General features: G+C 48.3%; 1 protein-coding gene and 1 long non-coding RNA gene across 3 annotated transcripts in view; one reads left to right on the top strand and one right to left on the bottom strand.

Annotated features, from left to right (window-relative positions):
- Window positions 1-17,155, bottom strand: part of UXS1 (UDP-glucuronate decarboxylase 1) — a 95,767-nt gene that overhangs the window by 14,337 nt on the left and 64,275 nt on the right. For both annotated transcript variants that reach the window (XM_019428482.2, XM_019428483.2), the window contains exons 8-10: window positions 16,375-16,434; window positions 13,450-13,571; window positions 3,013-3,132 (exon numbers count right to left, since the gene is read on the bottom strand). In XM_019428482.2, the coding sequence (XP_019284027.1) occupies window positions 3,013-3,132; window positions 13,450-13,571; window positions 16,375-16,434 (302 nt within the window). The remainder of the gene's footprint in view (window positions 1-3,012; window positions 3,133-13,449; window positions 13,572-16,374; window positions 16,435-17,155) is intronic.
- On the top strand, window positions 7,388-9,361 carry LOC109254530 (uncharacterized). The gene is made up of 3 exons (XR_002074844.2): window positions 7,388-7,811; window positions 8,746-8,859; window positions 8,973-9,361. It is a non-coding gene; the product is annotated as an uncharacterized LOC109254530 (long non-coding RNA).

Here is a 17,155-nt window from a genome sequence, read left to right as displayed (position 1 = left end):
AGATAAGATAACAAAAGACTTCAGGGAAATAGCAGCTGGAAGGCGGGTGACCACAGTAACCCAGCTTGGAAAAGGGAAGGCAAGATACTAAGCTGCTACAAATGAGATCTTTAGTCTTAGAACGAACTTGCTGGCAATGAACAGGAAGGGAAAGGATGGTTGTACCTCCTCGTTAAGCAAAGTGTTCCCCAAGATGGGCTGGACAGAGAGTCATGACACATGACCTCCTCCTCCAAGACTTCTCCACAGAGCCATCTGACGAAAGAAGAGAGGCTACCTCAATGGGGCAGCAAAGGACGAAAAGTTTAGCGACTCCATCAAATCACTAAAGGGAAATAGAATGCTGTGTGACAGGAGAGACCAGACACTTCTGAAAAGCCTCCCTGAGGACTCCTGCCACCAGAGGCTCCTAGAAAAGATGGAACGCGGCGTGTTTTGGACTCGTCGCAGTCCTGCTCGGCACCAGTCGTCCTGCTGCCGGGTCCCTGGCACAGAAGCTCTGGTGGCGAGGAGACAACACATGAGTTACCACCATCTGCCCACAATAGGTGCTTTGTTGGGCTGGCGAGGACTAGCTTCCCACCTGACACTTGGAGCATGGCTGCAGCCCAGAAGGCAATCAGTCAAGAAGCTGTTTCTCAGAAAGCTTTTAACAGTTTGCTCTGCAAACAAAGCAGCTCTGATCTCGGGTGTGAACATAGTCAGGGAGGGCAGTGGCTAAAAAAGCTCCAGGAGTGTCCCTGAGGGTGAGGAATTCTCAACCAAGCAGCTGGACTTGAGGGGTTCCCGTGCAGGAACCCGGGGGGCCCAAACAGCAGGCAGAAGGGGAACGCGGAGGAGAGGCAGCTTAGCTTTCAGTAACACTAAGCCCACTACTTCCAGAACAAGCCCCAGAGCCCTTGTGCTCATCACAAGGGCAAGCAGCCACTATAAACCCAATCGCTAGCTTGACCAGCACTCATCACACGCCTCCTGGGCACCAGGCACTCTTCTGGCAGCTGGGGACTCGGCCATGAATGAAACTAGATCCTGATTCCAGAGCTGACACTCGAGAGGGGATTGGTGGCTGGAAAAATAATACTTCAGTCAGTGATCAGTGCAGGGAAAACAACAGAAAGCATGGTTAGGAGGGGAGAGTGGCAGGTGGGTGTCATTACATATAGAATGGTCCAGATGAGAGGATGATTGAACCAGGAGATGCCTGGAAGGAATGTGCTCCCTGGAAAGGTAGAAGCAAAAAGCTGGGGTTGCAGGGCAGCGGGGCAAAAAGCTGGGGTATGCAGGGAGGCCCGTGAATCACGCTCTCAGCAGGTGAAAGCTCTCGAGCTTCTACTTATCTTTAAAGGATCCCCTGGCTGCTGGGCAGAGAGCCCCCGACAGGGAGAATGAGCGGCTGGAAGGCCAGGGCAATAAACTGGGAGTGTGTGGCATGAGGGCCAGGGGCAGTGACAAAAGAGGTAGACGGGGCCGGATTCTGAATCTCTCTATGGCAAGACCACCAGGCTGTGCCAATGGAGTAAGAAGGAGAGGAGCCAGGGTGTCCACGGCGTGGGCATCTGCAGGCCCCGAGGCTTAGAGCCAGCAGCTGGTAAGTGGGAGGGGGGAGCAGGTGTGTGGGACCCTGAGAAAGGGTTTGGATTCACCTCTCTCCCGCATGTGTGCAGGAAAGTCACCCACAACATGTGTCTTGCCCTGGATCAGGGGGCACATCATCTTGTAACAGGCTCAGCATTTTGTTCTGAATAGGCTGGTATAGTCAACCTAGCCAAGAAGAAATAGGAGCACCACAGGGAACAGCGATCAAGAGCAGAGGCTCCGGCTCAGACTGGCAGCCGCTGTCCGGCCACATAAGCTTGGCAATTCCTCTAACCTCCATGATTCAGTCTTCCCAGCTGGACAGTGGGCTAATAGAACCTGCGCCCCATACATCTGTCATGAGCACTGAGTGACTTAATGGAGCTTCAGTCTCCCCATCTGGACAACAGGCTAATAGAATCTGCGTCCCCCACATCTGTCGTGAGCACTGAGTGACTTAATGGATGCAAACGTCACTGAATAGGAGACGGTAAATTTACTCTATTGAGAGACAGATGGATGGATACTTATGTACACAGAGCTGTAACGTTCCCTGCGGAATCCACTCAGCTGATAAGCAAACCATCCTGCAGTTTTCAGAGTAACCAGACCCTTATCTACCCTGGATGTCCACCAAACACTGAGCCTGAAAGGACGCAGAGGCTACAGGGCTGGAAGATGTGATGAAGACAGGAGGAGGAGGAGGAGGAGGAGGAAGGAGGCAGGAGGGCAGAGGAGCAGGAAGAGGAGAGGAAGAGAGAACTGAGGATTGAGCAAAACCAAAGAAAACCATCTGAACTGAATCAGCAAACCCCACACAGAGCAGGCAAGAGCCACTCCTCCCCGAGGAGGCGACAGGGGGTGGTGGAGATGAGCTACCCATCCTGACGCCACAGGGGTATCTGAGGGCATCAGGCGGCTGGTGCTCACCTGTACTCTAAGCTTGAACCACTGACCCCAAACCACCAGGGTCCTGAAGCCTCCCAGGTTGAGTGCAACCAGCAGAGGGCATATGGGCGTCACCATGACAACTGCCAAGACTTGCCCAGACACCTCACTTAGCAATCTGAGGGTCACTGAGGACACACACAGCCCTGGCTACAGCCAGAGGGCCAGAACAGTGTCCAGAAAGGTGGTTGCTGGCAGGCTGGTGCGGCCAGACACACCGAGCAGCATGGACCCAAGCAGCATGGACCAGGCTGTAGCCCGCACACTAGACTATCTGTGCGCCTGGAGAACAAGCCCACCAGGTTCTGCTGCTTCTCTTCTGGGTTCTAGCCCCAAGCCTTCCCTCCTCGTCACTAAGGGCAGCAGGATGTGCCCCGCGCAAAGGGACAACTGCGGAAAAGTTATTCCCTGAACCAAGAGGCACTGCTCCTTTGTCACTTGCTGGTAGACTGCCAACTTTTTCTGCCCCCACCTGAGGCCCGCACAAACCGTGAGCGGCTCGCCCTGTAGCGCCTGCAGGATGAAGTTGCTGACGACCCGGCCGTCGTTCATGTGCATGCGTGGCCCAAAGGTGTTGAAGATCCTGGCCACCCGCACTTCCACGCCTTCCTGGAACAGCAGAAGAGGACGTGAGATGCAGTTCACTTCGTGTTTCTGGTGCCCGGCCCATAAAGGAAGTCTGAAAATGTCTGGCTTTTTGCTCCCAGATGAGAGTGGTTTTCTGGTTCGGTCTACATGATGCATTCATTAACAAATAGGACTGCACACAGTTATACCAAACTCAAATGTGTCCCCAATCCCACTATCAGGCCACTGGCATCAACCCTCTGCCAGAAAACCTGAGAGGTAGCTAAACAGTACAAGGGGAAAACACGTTTGGAGAAAAATTTTTTCCCAGCAAATAAATATCTATTTCCCAAATAGGACCATGCCATGCATAGTCCTTTATAATCTTCTTCACACAGTATTTCCTGCAGGTTTACTAGTCAATAGTGATTTAAATGTCAATGAATGTTTAATAGCTGATTTGAAGAAAAACAAGCAAATACTTTATCCTGGAAAAGAAGGGACATACGGGTATTCTTTTGAAGAGCCACGCTGTCTTACACTCCCAATCTGGTCCACTGGAAAACTTGTTTTAGTGAAAACCTAAAGACAATCTGGCACCCCCTGTAGGTTGGTATCTAAAAGACCTGGAAAGATACATGCCAACATTATTTAAAATGGCTGTCTCTACATGGTCGGATTACAGGTGCTCACTTTCTTCTACATGTTTTTTAAATCTTTCTATTTTTGTTCCAATAAATATGTATTACTTCTTTTTCATAGTAAGAGAAATTTTTTTAATTTTATTTTTTATTTTTTAAAACGTACATCCAAATTAGTTACCATATAGTGAAACAATGATTTCATGAGTAGATTCCTTAATGCCCCTTACCCATTTAGCCCATCCCCCCCCACAACCCTTCTCATAACCCTCAGTTTGTTCTCCATATTTATGAGTCTCTTCTGTTTTGTTCCCCTCCCTGTTTTTATATTATTTTTGTTTCCCTTCCCTTACGTTCAACTGTTTTGTCTCTTAAAGTCCTCATATGAGTGAAGTCATATGATTTTTGTCTTTGATTAATTTCACTTAGCATAATACCCTCCAGTTCCATCCACGTAGCTGCAAATGGCAAGATTTCATTCTTTTTGATTGCCGAGTAATACTCCGTTGTCTATAATATACCACATTTTTTAAACCATTCATCCATCAACGGACATTTGGGCTCTTTCCATACTTTGGCTATTGTTGATAGTGCTGCTATAATCATGGGAAATATGTAGTACTTTTGTAATCAAGAAAAGTGTATTTTCAAATCTATAATCAGGAAAGTTTTTTTTTAATGGTTTTATTGACTTTTGAGAGAGAGAGAGAGAAAGAGAGAGAGAGAGAATATGAATGAATGGGGGAGGGGCACAGAGAGAGGGAGACACAGAATCTGAAGCAGGCTCCAGGCTCTGAGCTGTCAGCACAGAGTCTGATGCAGGGCTCGAACTCACGAGCAGTGAGATCATTACCTGAGCCGAAGTCGGATGCTTAACCAACTGAGCCACCCAGGTGCCCCCAGGAAAGTACCTTTTTAAACCCCAAAAGGCTTCTCTAAACTATCTCATGCAATTCTTAATTTCACAGGCTACTTTTTCATGAATCAAAAAGTTAAATGTTTTGGGGCGCCTGAGGGGCTCAGTTGTTTAAGTGTCCAACTCTTGATTTCTGCTCAGGTCATGCTCTCACGGTCAGTAGATGGAGCCCCATATCAGGCTCTGCGCTGCGTGCGCAGCCTGCTTGAGATTTTCCCTCTGGCCCTCCCCTGTGCATGTGCTCATGTGTGCTCTCGCTCTCTCTCAAAAAAAAGTTAAATGTTTGCATTACACCCTGAATTAGTGGACTTCCACAGCATCTGTGTCTCTAATTTGTTTCACCCATTAGACTACAGACACGTATTTTCCAGGCGTCTGAGGACAGGCAGGATGGCAGCGTGAGGCCCAGGGGCTCATGTGCCCTCCAACTCCACTTGTTCTCACTGAGCTGCACTATTCTTTGGAGAGGAACAGTACGTACCTCACAGGGGGATCATAAAAAGGAAGCCGGTCCTGCATAACGCTTGGCACGGGCCTGGCAGCCAAAAGCAGTAGTTGCTATTGTGTTTACTTGACCAGAAAGTTCTTATCTTTTCTAATTCTACTGCCTCAGATCTGGCACAGGCTAGGAGCCAATGGACCCTCAGCTAACCGGGCTGATTATGCACAGACTTCACCACCACTGGGATGACTGAGAGGTGATGAGCTACAGTGTCCCAAGGGTCCATGAGGTCTCCCTGTGGCTGGAACCACCTGGCGGCCACCTCTGCTCACGGCAGCCTTATCTCTGTCCCAGTTGCTAGACAAACATTAGCAATTTTATGGGCACCAAGATGTGAAACTGCTGGGAAGCATGGATCCAGCAAACAGCTCACTTCTAGAAACCAGAAGGCTACATTTTTGCTAGGGCCTCCCAGCAATACATTATAATGTTCACATGAGCTACTCAGAGTTTTAGGATTAAGGTATGAGCTCTAATTCTAGGTCCATGAATAAATCATTCTTTTCTGTACTGAACTAACCAGAGAATATTTCCAAAATGGGGTGAGAGGGAGAAAGAAGCAGAGATGTTGACCTCAGTAGAAAAGAACTCGAAAAGTAGCCACTTGCATTTAATTGTTAAGATGAGGAAAGATCAGAAGTGGATGAATATGAAATTATTCTAGAAAAAGACTGGAAAAGCCTCAGCAAATTTACAAGAGCCAAACCCACGTGCCCAGCAGGGGGAAGCTCGTGGGCTATACAAGGTTTGCAACAAATCAGATGCTTTCATCCTCTGAACTTTATCCTCTGGAACAACCTTCCAGAACAAGGCCTTATAAAAGCCATGTTCTGAAGACATGAACTGACCAGGATGTAAAGGAGCCTGTTTTTATGGTTTTCCCATTTGGGTTATAAACTTAGGTGCTATAGGACAATGCCTCTGGATAGGTGTGGTTGCCAGGATAGCCACCTCACCTTTCCGAGAATTCGAGCTCTGAAACATAAAATCCATAGCTCTCAAATGAAATCAACATAAACCCAAGGCTCATGCAACATAAGACCCGCTCTCCTATCATGCAGTGGCTCTGGAGTTTGCATACTGCCTCCTCAGGACACAAAGGCCACCCCCATTCTGCACGCACAGTCTAACAGCCCTCCTCCCCTGCTATCCTGCAGGGCCCTTGCATGACAGGGTGGACAGTCAACAGATACTGACACGGCTGCTTATGGTGGCAGCTTGGTGGGTGGACACATATGCACCTTGGAGGAAGGTATAATTACTCCCCGTCTCACACCTGAGGAAAGGGCCAGTGTCTGACACAAAGCCTACTTCCCTGGATGAAACCCCAGAAGGTGCCTACAGGCTGCAATGCCTCTTCGGGGAGACCCTCCTCTGAAGGACCAATGAGCAAACGCATGCACAAACTCCTAATTCATATTCAACCTTCCGTCTGCCAGGGACAGAGTCGTGGTGACTACCGCGCTGGTGCGTGACTTTCCACCATGGCATGTTGCAGGATCTCTGCACACGCACACACGTGCGTGCACACACACACCAGCAACCCGGAAAAGGAACTGCCAAGTCTTTCAGAATGGCTGGGTTTCACTGTGTCCGTGGTTTTGTCCTGGGTGGGGATCAGGAGTCATTCACTTAGGACTCCGAGCATCAGGAAGCTTTTTATCAAGCATTAGGGCGACTCCTCTAAGTTTGAGACACAGCAACACAAAACCAGTGGAAACCTAAGAGAAGACAATGCTTGGGGTGCCACCCGAGTGAGCATATGTAAGCACACGTAGGTAAAGAACACGTGGCTTGCTTTGATAACTGGGCTTTGGAAACCGTGGCCAGGCTGCAGTAATACACAACCCCAGATGGTAAGCTGGCATCAGAAGGTCTCTTCCCCTATTTCTAGGGCCCAAGAAGGGTGAAGGGTTTGGTAGGCAGGCCTGACTGATCAACCAGTGGTAACTCAAGAGATACAGTGAGGGAACAAAGACTCCTCCCTCCCCAAATATCTCCAGAGGACAGAAATGCTGCCAGCAGGGATTAAATGAGCTCTCCCTCAAACGCTCTCTTTTAAAATGCAATCATTGCTTGGCAACTACTGTCGCCAGCTACTGAACAACACAGCATGATCACAGTCACTGTCTTCGCTGATGGCAGGTGCCGGAGGACAGAACACAGAAGCCCTGCTTCGAGAGAGCAGGTGCCGACCAAGAGCTGACCATCTGCCACCCGCTCTGTGGTTGTGGGCAGCCTGCTCGGAAGGCAGGGATGGGGACAGAAGAAATAAGAAGTGCTCCTGGATACGACGGGCCTGACTCTGTGATGCTTCCATAATCCTCCTGACACCGCTGGGAGAAGTGCACTCACGTCCCAAGAGCAATAGGATCATGAGGCCCTGAACAGTGACCTGGGTAATTCCCCTACGACCTCTCCTAAATGCATCCTGATGAGGTCTGCAGGCCGTTACAGAACACAGAGCAGTCTTGCCGTGCAGGGTTCTCCAAAGTGCTAAAAAGTTCCAATTCGCTCTCAGTGGTGGCGGAGGGAGGAGGACACACAAGGTCAGGGGCCGCTAGCTACGTGTCTGCCTGGCAATCACTCTCAACAGCCCTGCTTTGGTCTTAACAATCAGCCCAGAGTGTTCGCTGTGCAGCGCATGGTGAAGCCAGGAGGGGTAAGTACTACTCTGCCAGTTTCCGGCTGGGACTTGTGGGGTGTGGAGGGCCAGGTGCTCAGCGAGTAAGCCATGGAGCCAGGAGACAGGACAAGGCTGGCACTGGGCAACTCCAGGCCACGAGTCTTGACCCCTACGGGTGAATACTACCTTCAAACATTTGACTTATAAGCTGCTTGCTGAATATATATTTTTCAAACTAAAACATATATACCAACTATGTAATTTTTTAAAAGTACCCTGGGGTGCCTCAGTGGCTCAGTCGGTTAAGTGTCCGGCTTCAGCTCAGGTCATGATCTCACAGTTCATGAGTTCAAGCCCCACGTCAGACTCTGTGCTGACAGCTCAGAGCCTGGAGCCTGCTTCGGATTCTGTGTCTCCCTCTCTTTCTGCCCTTCCCCTGCTCACATTGTGTGTGTGTGTGTCTCTCTCCCAAGAATAAATAAATATTAAAAAAAATTAAAACAAAAAAGTACCCTGATGTCACAAAATAAAACAAAACCCAAAAGGCCACTGGACTCGATGATTTCTGAGTTTTCAGTCTTTCTGCTTGGCCAATCTATGGTTTTATGAATGGTGGCTTGTTTTGCAGACCCAGTCCTGTAGGTGGGCCACAGACCCCAGAGAGTCAGACTCACGTGGGGCCATGAGCTCAACTGCACACCAACCACTGACCACAGCGAGTGGACAAGTCCCCACATTTGAAGTCCCCAGATTCATCCATGTGCACAAAGAACGCAGACCTTAATTCCTCCCTGACAAGTTCAAAGGACAGGTTTCCCCTGGGATCCAGAAGTAGAGTGTTTCTATGAAACCCTTCATAAGCTGGGATGACATAAAACAAAGAAGCAATTACCATGAATTTATATGGGAAAATTTTTGAGCGTTCCCGGACTCCAAAAGTAACCTCTCTTTGCCTTTTCTGATACCCAAGGACACACCTTGCTAACATGAACAGAATAAACCGAGACAAAGCCCAGATGGTCCCGGACACAGGTCAAGGCTCTGGCACCTGGCGCGATGCTGAGATGCTGTGTGTGGCTTCTGGGTAAGGCGCTCGGGGAGGGTGGGGGGGTGGGGGGAGGGCTCACAGCCTCTGTAACGGCTCAATGAAAAACCAACCCTGAATGCTATTTTTGCCTTTCACATGTTTTTGTAAAGGTGACGATCCTGTTTGGGTTCCATCTCATTCCACCCCCTGGAAGAAGACTCACGGGAGCTTCTCCTTCTGTAAAGGATGTGTCCTGAAACGTGTACGTGCGATAGATTTTTCTGGGAAGTCAGGTTCTATTTAGAATATGTTAGCATATTTCCATACATGAAAACAAACTCAGGATTCTGAGAATCTTTTGGAAAAGGGAAAATCGTCCTTTAGATCTTTAGAAAAAGATCTCTAAAATCTTTAGACCAAGATTATTCATGCCTCTTTTCATCTTGATTATATTCTCCATCCTTATCTATTGGATTTATTCAGAGTAAGATACAACCACATACCATATGGGGTCTTCCCAATGAAGTGACAACTGACACTTCAGAGGAGATGTGTCATGTAAAAAAAAAAAAAGAAGAGTTTAAGTTATTGAAATAACTAAGTAAAAATATGCCAAAGGATGATGGTTTATCCTTCTCTCTGGTCATTCTTTTTTCATCTGTTTCCAGACAGCGTAAATCGTACACCTGAAGCTTTGAATGTATCTTGCTATCTTGAAAGGCTGAATTTATAACTATAAACTGGCACAGTTCCTTGGTGGTTAACCTCACCGCTCTATCAGCGGCTGGTCATTCCAGAGCAACGCCGTGTGGACTGCTGGGCCAGGTGTCCTCACTGAGTGCGTCTGCTTCAGGGCAGCGCCGACGCCCGTGGACTCAGAGCTGCACCTTCTCTCGCCCAGCCAAGCTTCCTCACCCGCAATGCCCCACCGGGACCACCAGGAAAGGGCCAAGGAGCACGCGCTGCCGCCAGTGTGAGTCCTGACTCCACTTACAGGCGGGGGAGCTAAGAACAAGTTTTGTAGCCCACCTTCCCATCTGGAAAATGGGCCACCCACCCCTACCTCAAAGGCATCATGAGAATGAGGGGATATTAAACAGACTAAGCCCTACAGACTGAGCCCTAACAGAGGCCAGCACACCGTAAGGCCCTCACAGCCCACAGGGTCCGGCTCCTCTGTGCCACCCAGAACAGGCCTGCAGGGCAGCACCTCCAGAACTGCGGGGCACTGAACTGAGCACTTAGGGTCCACAAGGGCTACATCCACTAAGGAGGCACAAGCAGCAGCAAAGTCAGAGTTCTGAAAATCAGTCACTTGGGGGTGAGAACCCCAAAGATGGTCTGATTTGCCCCAGACCAGGCCACACCCAGAGGAGCCAACCCCATATGGACAGGAAGTGTCCGACCTACTCTTTCTGAGAGCTAATATAATAATCCTGAGTAAAAGATTTTACTTGGGTCCTAAACGTTTACATCCTTCACAGTCTTCACATGGCGGCGTTTATTTTATTTGTTTTGTCCTTATTTTTATCTCTGGATGGGATTACGGGTAACAATTTTTCTTCCTTCCTGCTCATCTGTGTTTTCTTATTTTCTATTCCTGGCCCTGCATCCTGCCAGAGCAGGAACACAAAACACTTTTCGACTGCAGGAAATGCACCAATGTTTCTCTCCTCCTCCTCAGCATGGATTCAGACTAAGGAGGGAGAGAGAACCCGTAGGGGGCCCAGTTGTGGACCCATGGCTCTCCCTGCAAGGAAGCAGAGTTATTTGTAAGGCAAATAGTAGTGGGGTGAAGGTGGGAAGCCCATGCTGTGCCTTCTTCACAGGCCTCTCAGAACTCGGGCAAGGCCAGTGACCTCTGCCCCAGTGCATGGCCCTTGGCTGTGCTGTCCACACATCAAGAGGCATGAGCTCTACTTGTCTGCTGTGCGGCCACCAGAACCAGACATGACCCTGCCACCCAGAGGCACGGCCACTCCCTGACCTAATGGCTACCCCACAGGAGCAGGAGCAGTGCTACGGCGGAAGTGCATCACATCTGCTTACGAGTCCCAACTGGCCACAAGGGGCATGTGCTATTTCCAGATGACAGTGACTGTAACACTCACCCAACACGAGTCCTTGGACAGGTGTGCCAAACAATGTGATGAGTCTGGACAAGTCTACAGGCCACTAGGTGCTGTCAGCCGAGACCCCAAGCTTCTCAAAAGCACAGAGCCTTTCTTCTACAAGGCGTTCTCAGACCTAGTACCAGGACATAGTTCCCACAGGTAGAGCCCCTGGTGTTCCAGTGAGAAGCACACGATTAACTTGACCATGGATGTGACTCTTCCATCCACACAACACTCGTCTGCTGGGGCCTTCGGTGTGTGAAGCACATCCCAGACATTCCACAGTAAAGGCATCATTCAAGTGAGGGACTGTCCTTTACCAGGACAGCCCCTGCAATGCAGGGACACCCTCTTGACAGGGCTCTTATCAGGGACACTTAGGCACAGACCAACTGTACACACAAGGGGCTTCTAATGGGAACATGAGTTTACAGTTTTCAGAGTAATGCTACTTGTGCCATTAACCTCCCAAGACCTCCGTGAGCAGAAACATAAATGCTGACAGATCCAGATTTATCTAGATGCTACATTCCCGATATCATGAGCCAGATGAATCGGATGCAATGGTAGTTTCTGTTTGAAATGAGTACCCTAGCTAGTGTGTGGATGTGTATCACAGTTCCTGGCATACAGTCGGTGCTCAATAAATGCTGGCTATATTATTACTATCACAATTACCATGAGCTCATACCTTGAGGAGATAGCTATTCCCTATAGACACTCCTTAGACTCACTGAATAAAAGTTCAATTAAAATGACCTATTTGCCCACCAGCTTTAACCTATCTAAAAATTCACTAAGAAACACCACAAGAATGAAAGCAAAAGAAAACAGTTGAGAAACACAAGTCTTCAAACTCTTTATACAATAAAATCGCAACACGTGCCCCTTAAGAACACAGGTTAGTTTTCTCAAGTACCAACATATCCAGACATTGTTCTCTGTACCTGGGAGGCCATCTTATGTACATTTTATTTTAATATTTATTTATTTTTGCGAGAGAGAGAGCCAGAGTGAGAGCAGGGGAGGGGCAGAGAGAGAGGGAGACACAGAATCTGAAAGACTCCAGGCTCTGAGCTGTCAGCACAGAGCCCGATGTGGGGCTCAAACTCACAGACTGCGAGATCATGACCTGAGCCGAAGTCGGACACTTAACTGACTTAGCCACCCAGATGCCCCGGGAGGCAATCTTAAATTGTGGGGTCAAGATATTCTGGACTCAAGAATGAGAAAGTTATGCCCTTTCTATAACTGATTAATGCTTCTCCTTTTTTAAAATAATTTTTTTAATGTTTATTTATTTTTGAGAGAGAGAGCATGAACAGGGGAGGGGCAGAGACGGGGGGAGACAGAAGATCCAATAGAACAGAGCCCAGTGCAGGGCTTGAACTCACAAACTGTTGAGATCATGACCTGAGCCAAAGTCTGACGCTTCTGAAGACTGAGCCACCCAGGCATCCACTGATTAATGTTTCTTAAAATAAATGGATAATACAAGTCGATTGCCCAAAGTAGCTTAGAAAGCAATTAGTTTTGCTTCTGGCTGAGAAAAAAGACAGAATAAATAAATGCCCACATAGGCAGAGGTTATTTTATAGGTCTTTAATGTTGGTATTTCACTAAAAATATAAGGGAAAAAACCCCTCCTGACAACTCTCCTCTGAAAAAAAGAAAGATGCTTAGGGACACTCAGCGCCGGGCACATTGACAATGCCTCTCCCCTCATGCAACGTGCACTGCCATCTGAGGTCGCCTGCTGCTCCCAGGGACAGGCAATCAAGTCTCTAAGTCCTAGGAGTATGGGCCACACCATCTGACTGCAGTCCACAATGATTTATGCCCATATCCCTCCCTCTACTAGAGGGCATGTCTGGGGGGACCTCAGAAAGCTGGTCCAAGCTCAGGGACAGTGACCAAGGAAAGGATGGACTAGCCTGGGTCCTTGCCTGGAGGCAGAGCTGGGGTGGGAACCGAGGCCCTCCACCTCTTGGTCAGTGGGCTCTTTTGGCTACACCATGTGGGTGACCAGATCTGCCCCATGACACCATTCATGGGAGAAACCTCCAGTACAGCAATGAATAATTAAGAAGGCAGGAAACAGTATGAAATAAATATAAACAACAATTCCTAAGGAAGTTCAAATTAAAGCAATAATAAATTCATTTGTAGACCTATTAAATAACTCAGAAGAAAAGTAAACAACAACAAAAATAAACTTCACTAATTTGAAGGCTTCAGGAAAACACAGGCACTTACTAACTGCTGATGGGCAATTAGGCAATAAAGAAATGTACCATTCATAGTCATGTAACAGCATTCCAAACCAAAGAACGTATCTCCAGGAAACTGTTTTTTAAAACGGACATACACGGGAAAAGCTGCTGATAATACTATTAATTTACAGTAGTGGGAAACTAAACTCTCCCAGTAGCCACTTAATCACGGCGTTTCATTCCTGTATGGTGCTTTGCATTTGACAGGACAGGTGCTCCATGTGTCTACACCCCAAGCCCCCCAGGATGCGGTTCGATACCTGCTTCATGTAGGCATAGCACATGGTCTCGGCAACGCGCTTCCCTTCATCGTAGCAGGCTCGGGGTCCTATTGGATTCACGTGGCCCCAGTAATCTTCACTCTGAGGGTGGACTTCAGGATCTGTGAGTGCAGGAAAGTGAGACCATGTGTTCATCAAGCTTATATGCATCGTGAACAATGAATATTTACGATGCAAGAGACTGCTCTAGAAAGACCAGGGTAAACATTTACAAATGGAGAGGCCCTGATCAATGTTGCACTGCCCATTCTCTAAGTTCCAGTGGGACAGGCTGGACAGTACTTTTACAGGGGAAGAAATAAAGTAAAAGACCAGGGTTCTCTCAACTGCAAGCCCCTCTCCCGTAAACTGTTCTTAACACTTAATTATACAAGCTATAATTAAATGTAATCTACGTGAAAGGATGTATGGTTCAACTTTATATTTATAAAATATGTAATTACAGCAAAGCCTGTACTTCTTGAAATAACTTCAGGAGCACCTCTGTGGAACACAAGGACTTCCCCACGTGCCAACAACCCTAGAACAAACTCGAGAGCCTCAATGAGACATTAGTACCCTGGTCTGTGTAGGTGGAAGGACGGAGCGTCCCTAAGGCAAATGACCGCTTGTTCCCTTAGCACACATTTTATATTTCCCAACTTTTGTTTCTCTGGTGTGTAAATCAATCACATTTTAAGATGTGCCAAAGGCACAGACCATTTAAAGAACCTAGTAACAAATTCTTTTTTAACACAAGTGTATTTTGGGAATGTGGATACCTAATTTATATGGCACACTAGGAATTTTATACAGCCATAGCCAAGAAACCTGGACAGTGTACAGGAGCTCTGCGTTATAAATTCATCTCGTGCTTATCTTATAGCCAAAATCTGACTGCAGCTCATGGATACAGAGTCACGAATACACAGGTGCCCGAGTCGGCCGGCCCCCCTCGGAGACTGGTGCCCCCCACCCCTGCAGTGTGGCCGAATCCAGGGGCAGGTTCAGACCTCTCTATCCAGTGCTGTGGTTTAAAATTCTCTTAAGAAGGGGGCATGTTTCTACTACAGGATGAGAGAAGAGGTCTATGGCAAATACCCCCTGAGAGAAGAAAACCAGCAACTTAATTTCACACAGATGTTAACAGATGATTGACATTAGGCCTTTTCTGGGAATTTCTGACAAGGGCCAGGCAAGCTAGACTCCAAAGAGACCATCATAAATTTGGCAAATGGTAAGAAAGAAGACCAGGCACACGCATGCATCTGTCCCTCAATTGGCACCCTGGGCTGAAGTGTCCAGGGTGCCCAAGGTTCAAGACACCACTTTAAAAGTGCCCACTCTCTGTGATAAAAGTAAAGGTCTAGAGTCACAATTGATTTCCAATTAGTCTCCCCTTCTCAGCATTTTGTGAGGCTAACACACTAAGCACCCACTCCACAAAATGCCAGTTTCCTGCACTATTCAAACATCAGAGCAGACCAGTTACACCCTGATGTTACTTAGAACCCTAAAAACTGATGACAAACTGTCATCAAATGTGCAGATAATAAATGAAGTGAGAGGAGGAAGAAGGCTGGACAGGGAAAAGATGTCACTGTGCCCTTTTGGCCAATATGAGGAATACCTTTATATCTGAGACATTTAAAAAGATTCAGCCCTTTGAGGTGCATGTGGGTGGCTCAGTTGGTTAAGTGTCCTACTCTCGATCTTGCTCAGGTGATGATCTCACGGTTCATGGAATCAAGCCCCGCGTCAGACACTGCGCTGACAGTGTGGAGCCTCCTTGGTATTCTCTCTCTCCCCCTCTCTCTCTCTGACCCTCTCCTGCGTGCTCTCTCACCAAATTAAAAAAAAAAAAAAAATTCAGCCCTTCAACTGTGATATATAAAGCTCATCAGAGGAAGAGAAGGGGAATCATCCAATGACTTATAAAGGGAAACTGACCCCTTGTGAAGTCTTGCTATGGAAAGAAACAGGGAGGCGGAATGCAAACCCACTCAGCTGTCTGTTCTAAAAGCAATGAGGGGAACAGGTAGGGGGTGGATGCTTTTAACTGCCAAGATTTCATTTTCACAGGGATTACAAAGAATAGAACTGCATTTAGTAGAACTTCTCTTTTTCTAGATTTTTTTTTTCAATCAGTTCCCTTATTTAAAAAGAAAAAAAACAAAACAAACATCTCTTCCTGTTTTGCCCCTTCACTTCATTTCTCTGTCCAAAACAGTAATGTGAAGTAGATAAGTTGCACATCAGGGTCTAGCTTCTGCTGCTTCAACAATGCCGTCCTCCACAACCCTGCACCCGTTGGTTTGGGGTTGAACCTGCACCCCTCATCCTGCTCCTAACCCAGGCTGGCTTAATGGGCCCGGAGGGGAGGTAAAGTTCTGCAGGTTGGCAAAACAGGCTCGTGGTTTTCTGGCATTCCCTACTTAAGGTTCTTCCAGAAGTCGTTATACAACAGGTGAGGCAATCAGTACATATCTCTTTGCCAAGCAAGCAAAAGCCAACCCCTGAGCTCTTGGTGGGTCAGGCTCACAGCACCCACTGCTCATACTGAAGAATAACGTGCTCCAGCTAACCTGGCCAAAAAATCCCTACTGCATGATTTCTGGGGTCCTTTCAGAGACGAATGGGAAACACCCCTCCGTGGCTTTGTAAATGGCGGGGCCTCCTGCGCAAGGTGACATGAAGCAGTCGTCCAAGGGTGTTCTTCGGCGGGAGGAAAAGGGGTTCGTGCTTTTCCGAGAGCAGACCACGGGTGGCTGACAGGTGGCCTCGCTGCTGGCTCGCGCACAAGCAGGGCGAGTGGGCTGGGCCATCTTACACACGGAATCCTGCACTCATTTTTGATTCCTTCCTTCACCTGAGACAGTCCCATGGGCCCAGAGCAAGCACGACGGGGGAAGCCCCACCACTCACCTCCATACACCTCCGAGGTGGAGGCCAGGAGCAGGCGAGCGCCGACTCGTTTTGCCAGCCCTACAGAAAGCAAAGATACGATCAGAGAAGCTGACAACCTCAGGGAAACGAGGAAGTTACAGAAGCGCATGCATGTTTTTGTGGCCAGTTGATGCAGTTTTTTAGTATTAATTGTATCTGATCATCTGTGCCCTGTGCACCATCTACTCATATTGTATCTACCTTGAAGCAAACAAACAAAAAACCAAAATAGAAGAACACAAACGAAACCTCAGAGGCACAGTATTTAGTTGGACACTTGTAGGTGTAGGTGCAGGCAGGGCCAAATGGAGAATCTGTTAGTTTGGTGAGGTGTGGGTTCGGGGTTACCACCAGTAGGCAGAAGGCAAGGCCATACGCACCTTCCCTTCCACCGTCCCTGTGACGTGCCCCCTGGCATTCTGACTGTGCCGGAGCCAGCCCCCGCCGGCTGGGCCCCTCCACACCGCCCCCCCCCCCCCCCACCATCTCCTTCAAGGCTCGGGTGCAACAGCCCCTTCTCCAAAACAAGTCATGACATCCCTGTGTCGGGCTCTAAACGCTTTCCTGCACAGACCCCTTGCAGGCAAAATGGACTAGAACACTGTGCTCGGTGGTAGTCAGGTAGGTATGGAAAGTCTCTAGGCACTCACAAAGTCCCAATGTTCATCAGAGGCTCACGGCAGCTGTGTGCCAAAGAGGCCCATCGCCCTTCACTTAACCCAATGGCTCCCGAACGTACTCCCCCATGGAGCCTTTGTGG

The sequence above is a fragment of the Panthera pardus genome, unplaced genomic scaffold, assembly GCF_024362965.1.
Source record: "Panthera pardus isolate Hobbes unplaced genomic scaffold, ASM2436296v1 HiC_scaffold_25, whole genome shotgun sequence".
Classification (NCBI taxonomy): domain Eukaryota; kingdom Metazoa; phylum Chordata; class Mammalia; order Carnivora; family Felidae; genus Panthera; species Panthera pardus.
This window is presented reverse-complemented; position numbering and strand designations above follow the sequence as displayed.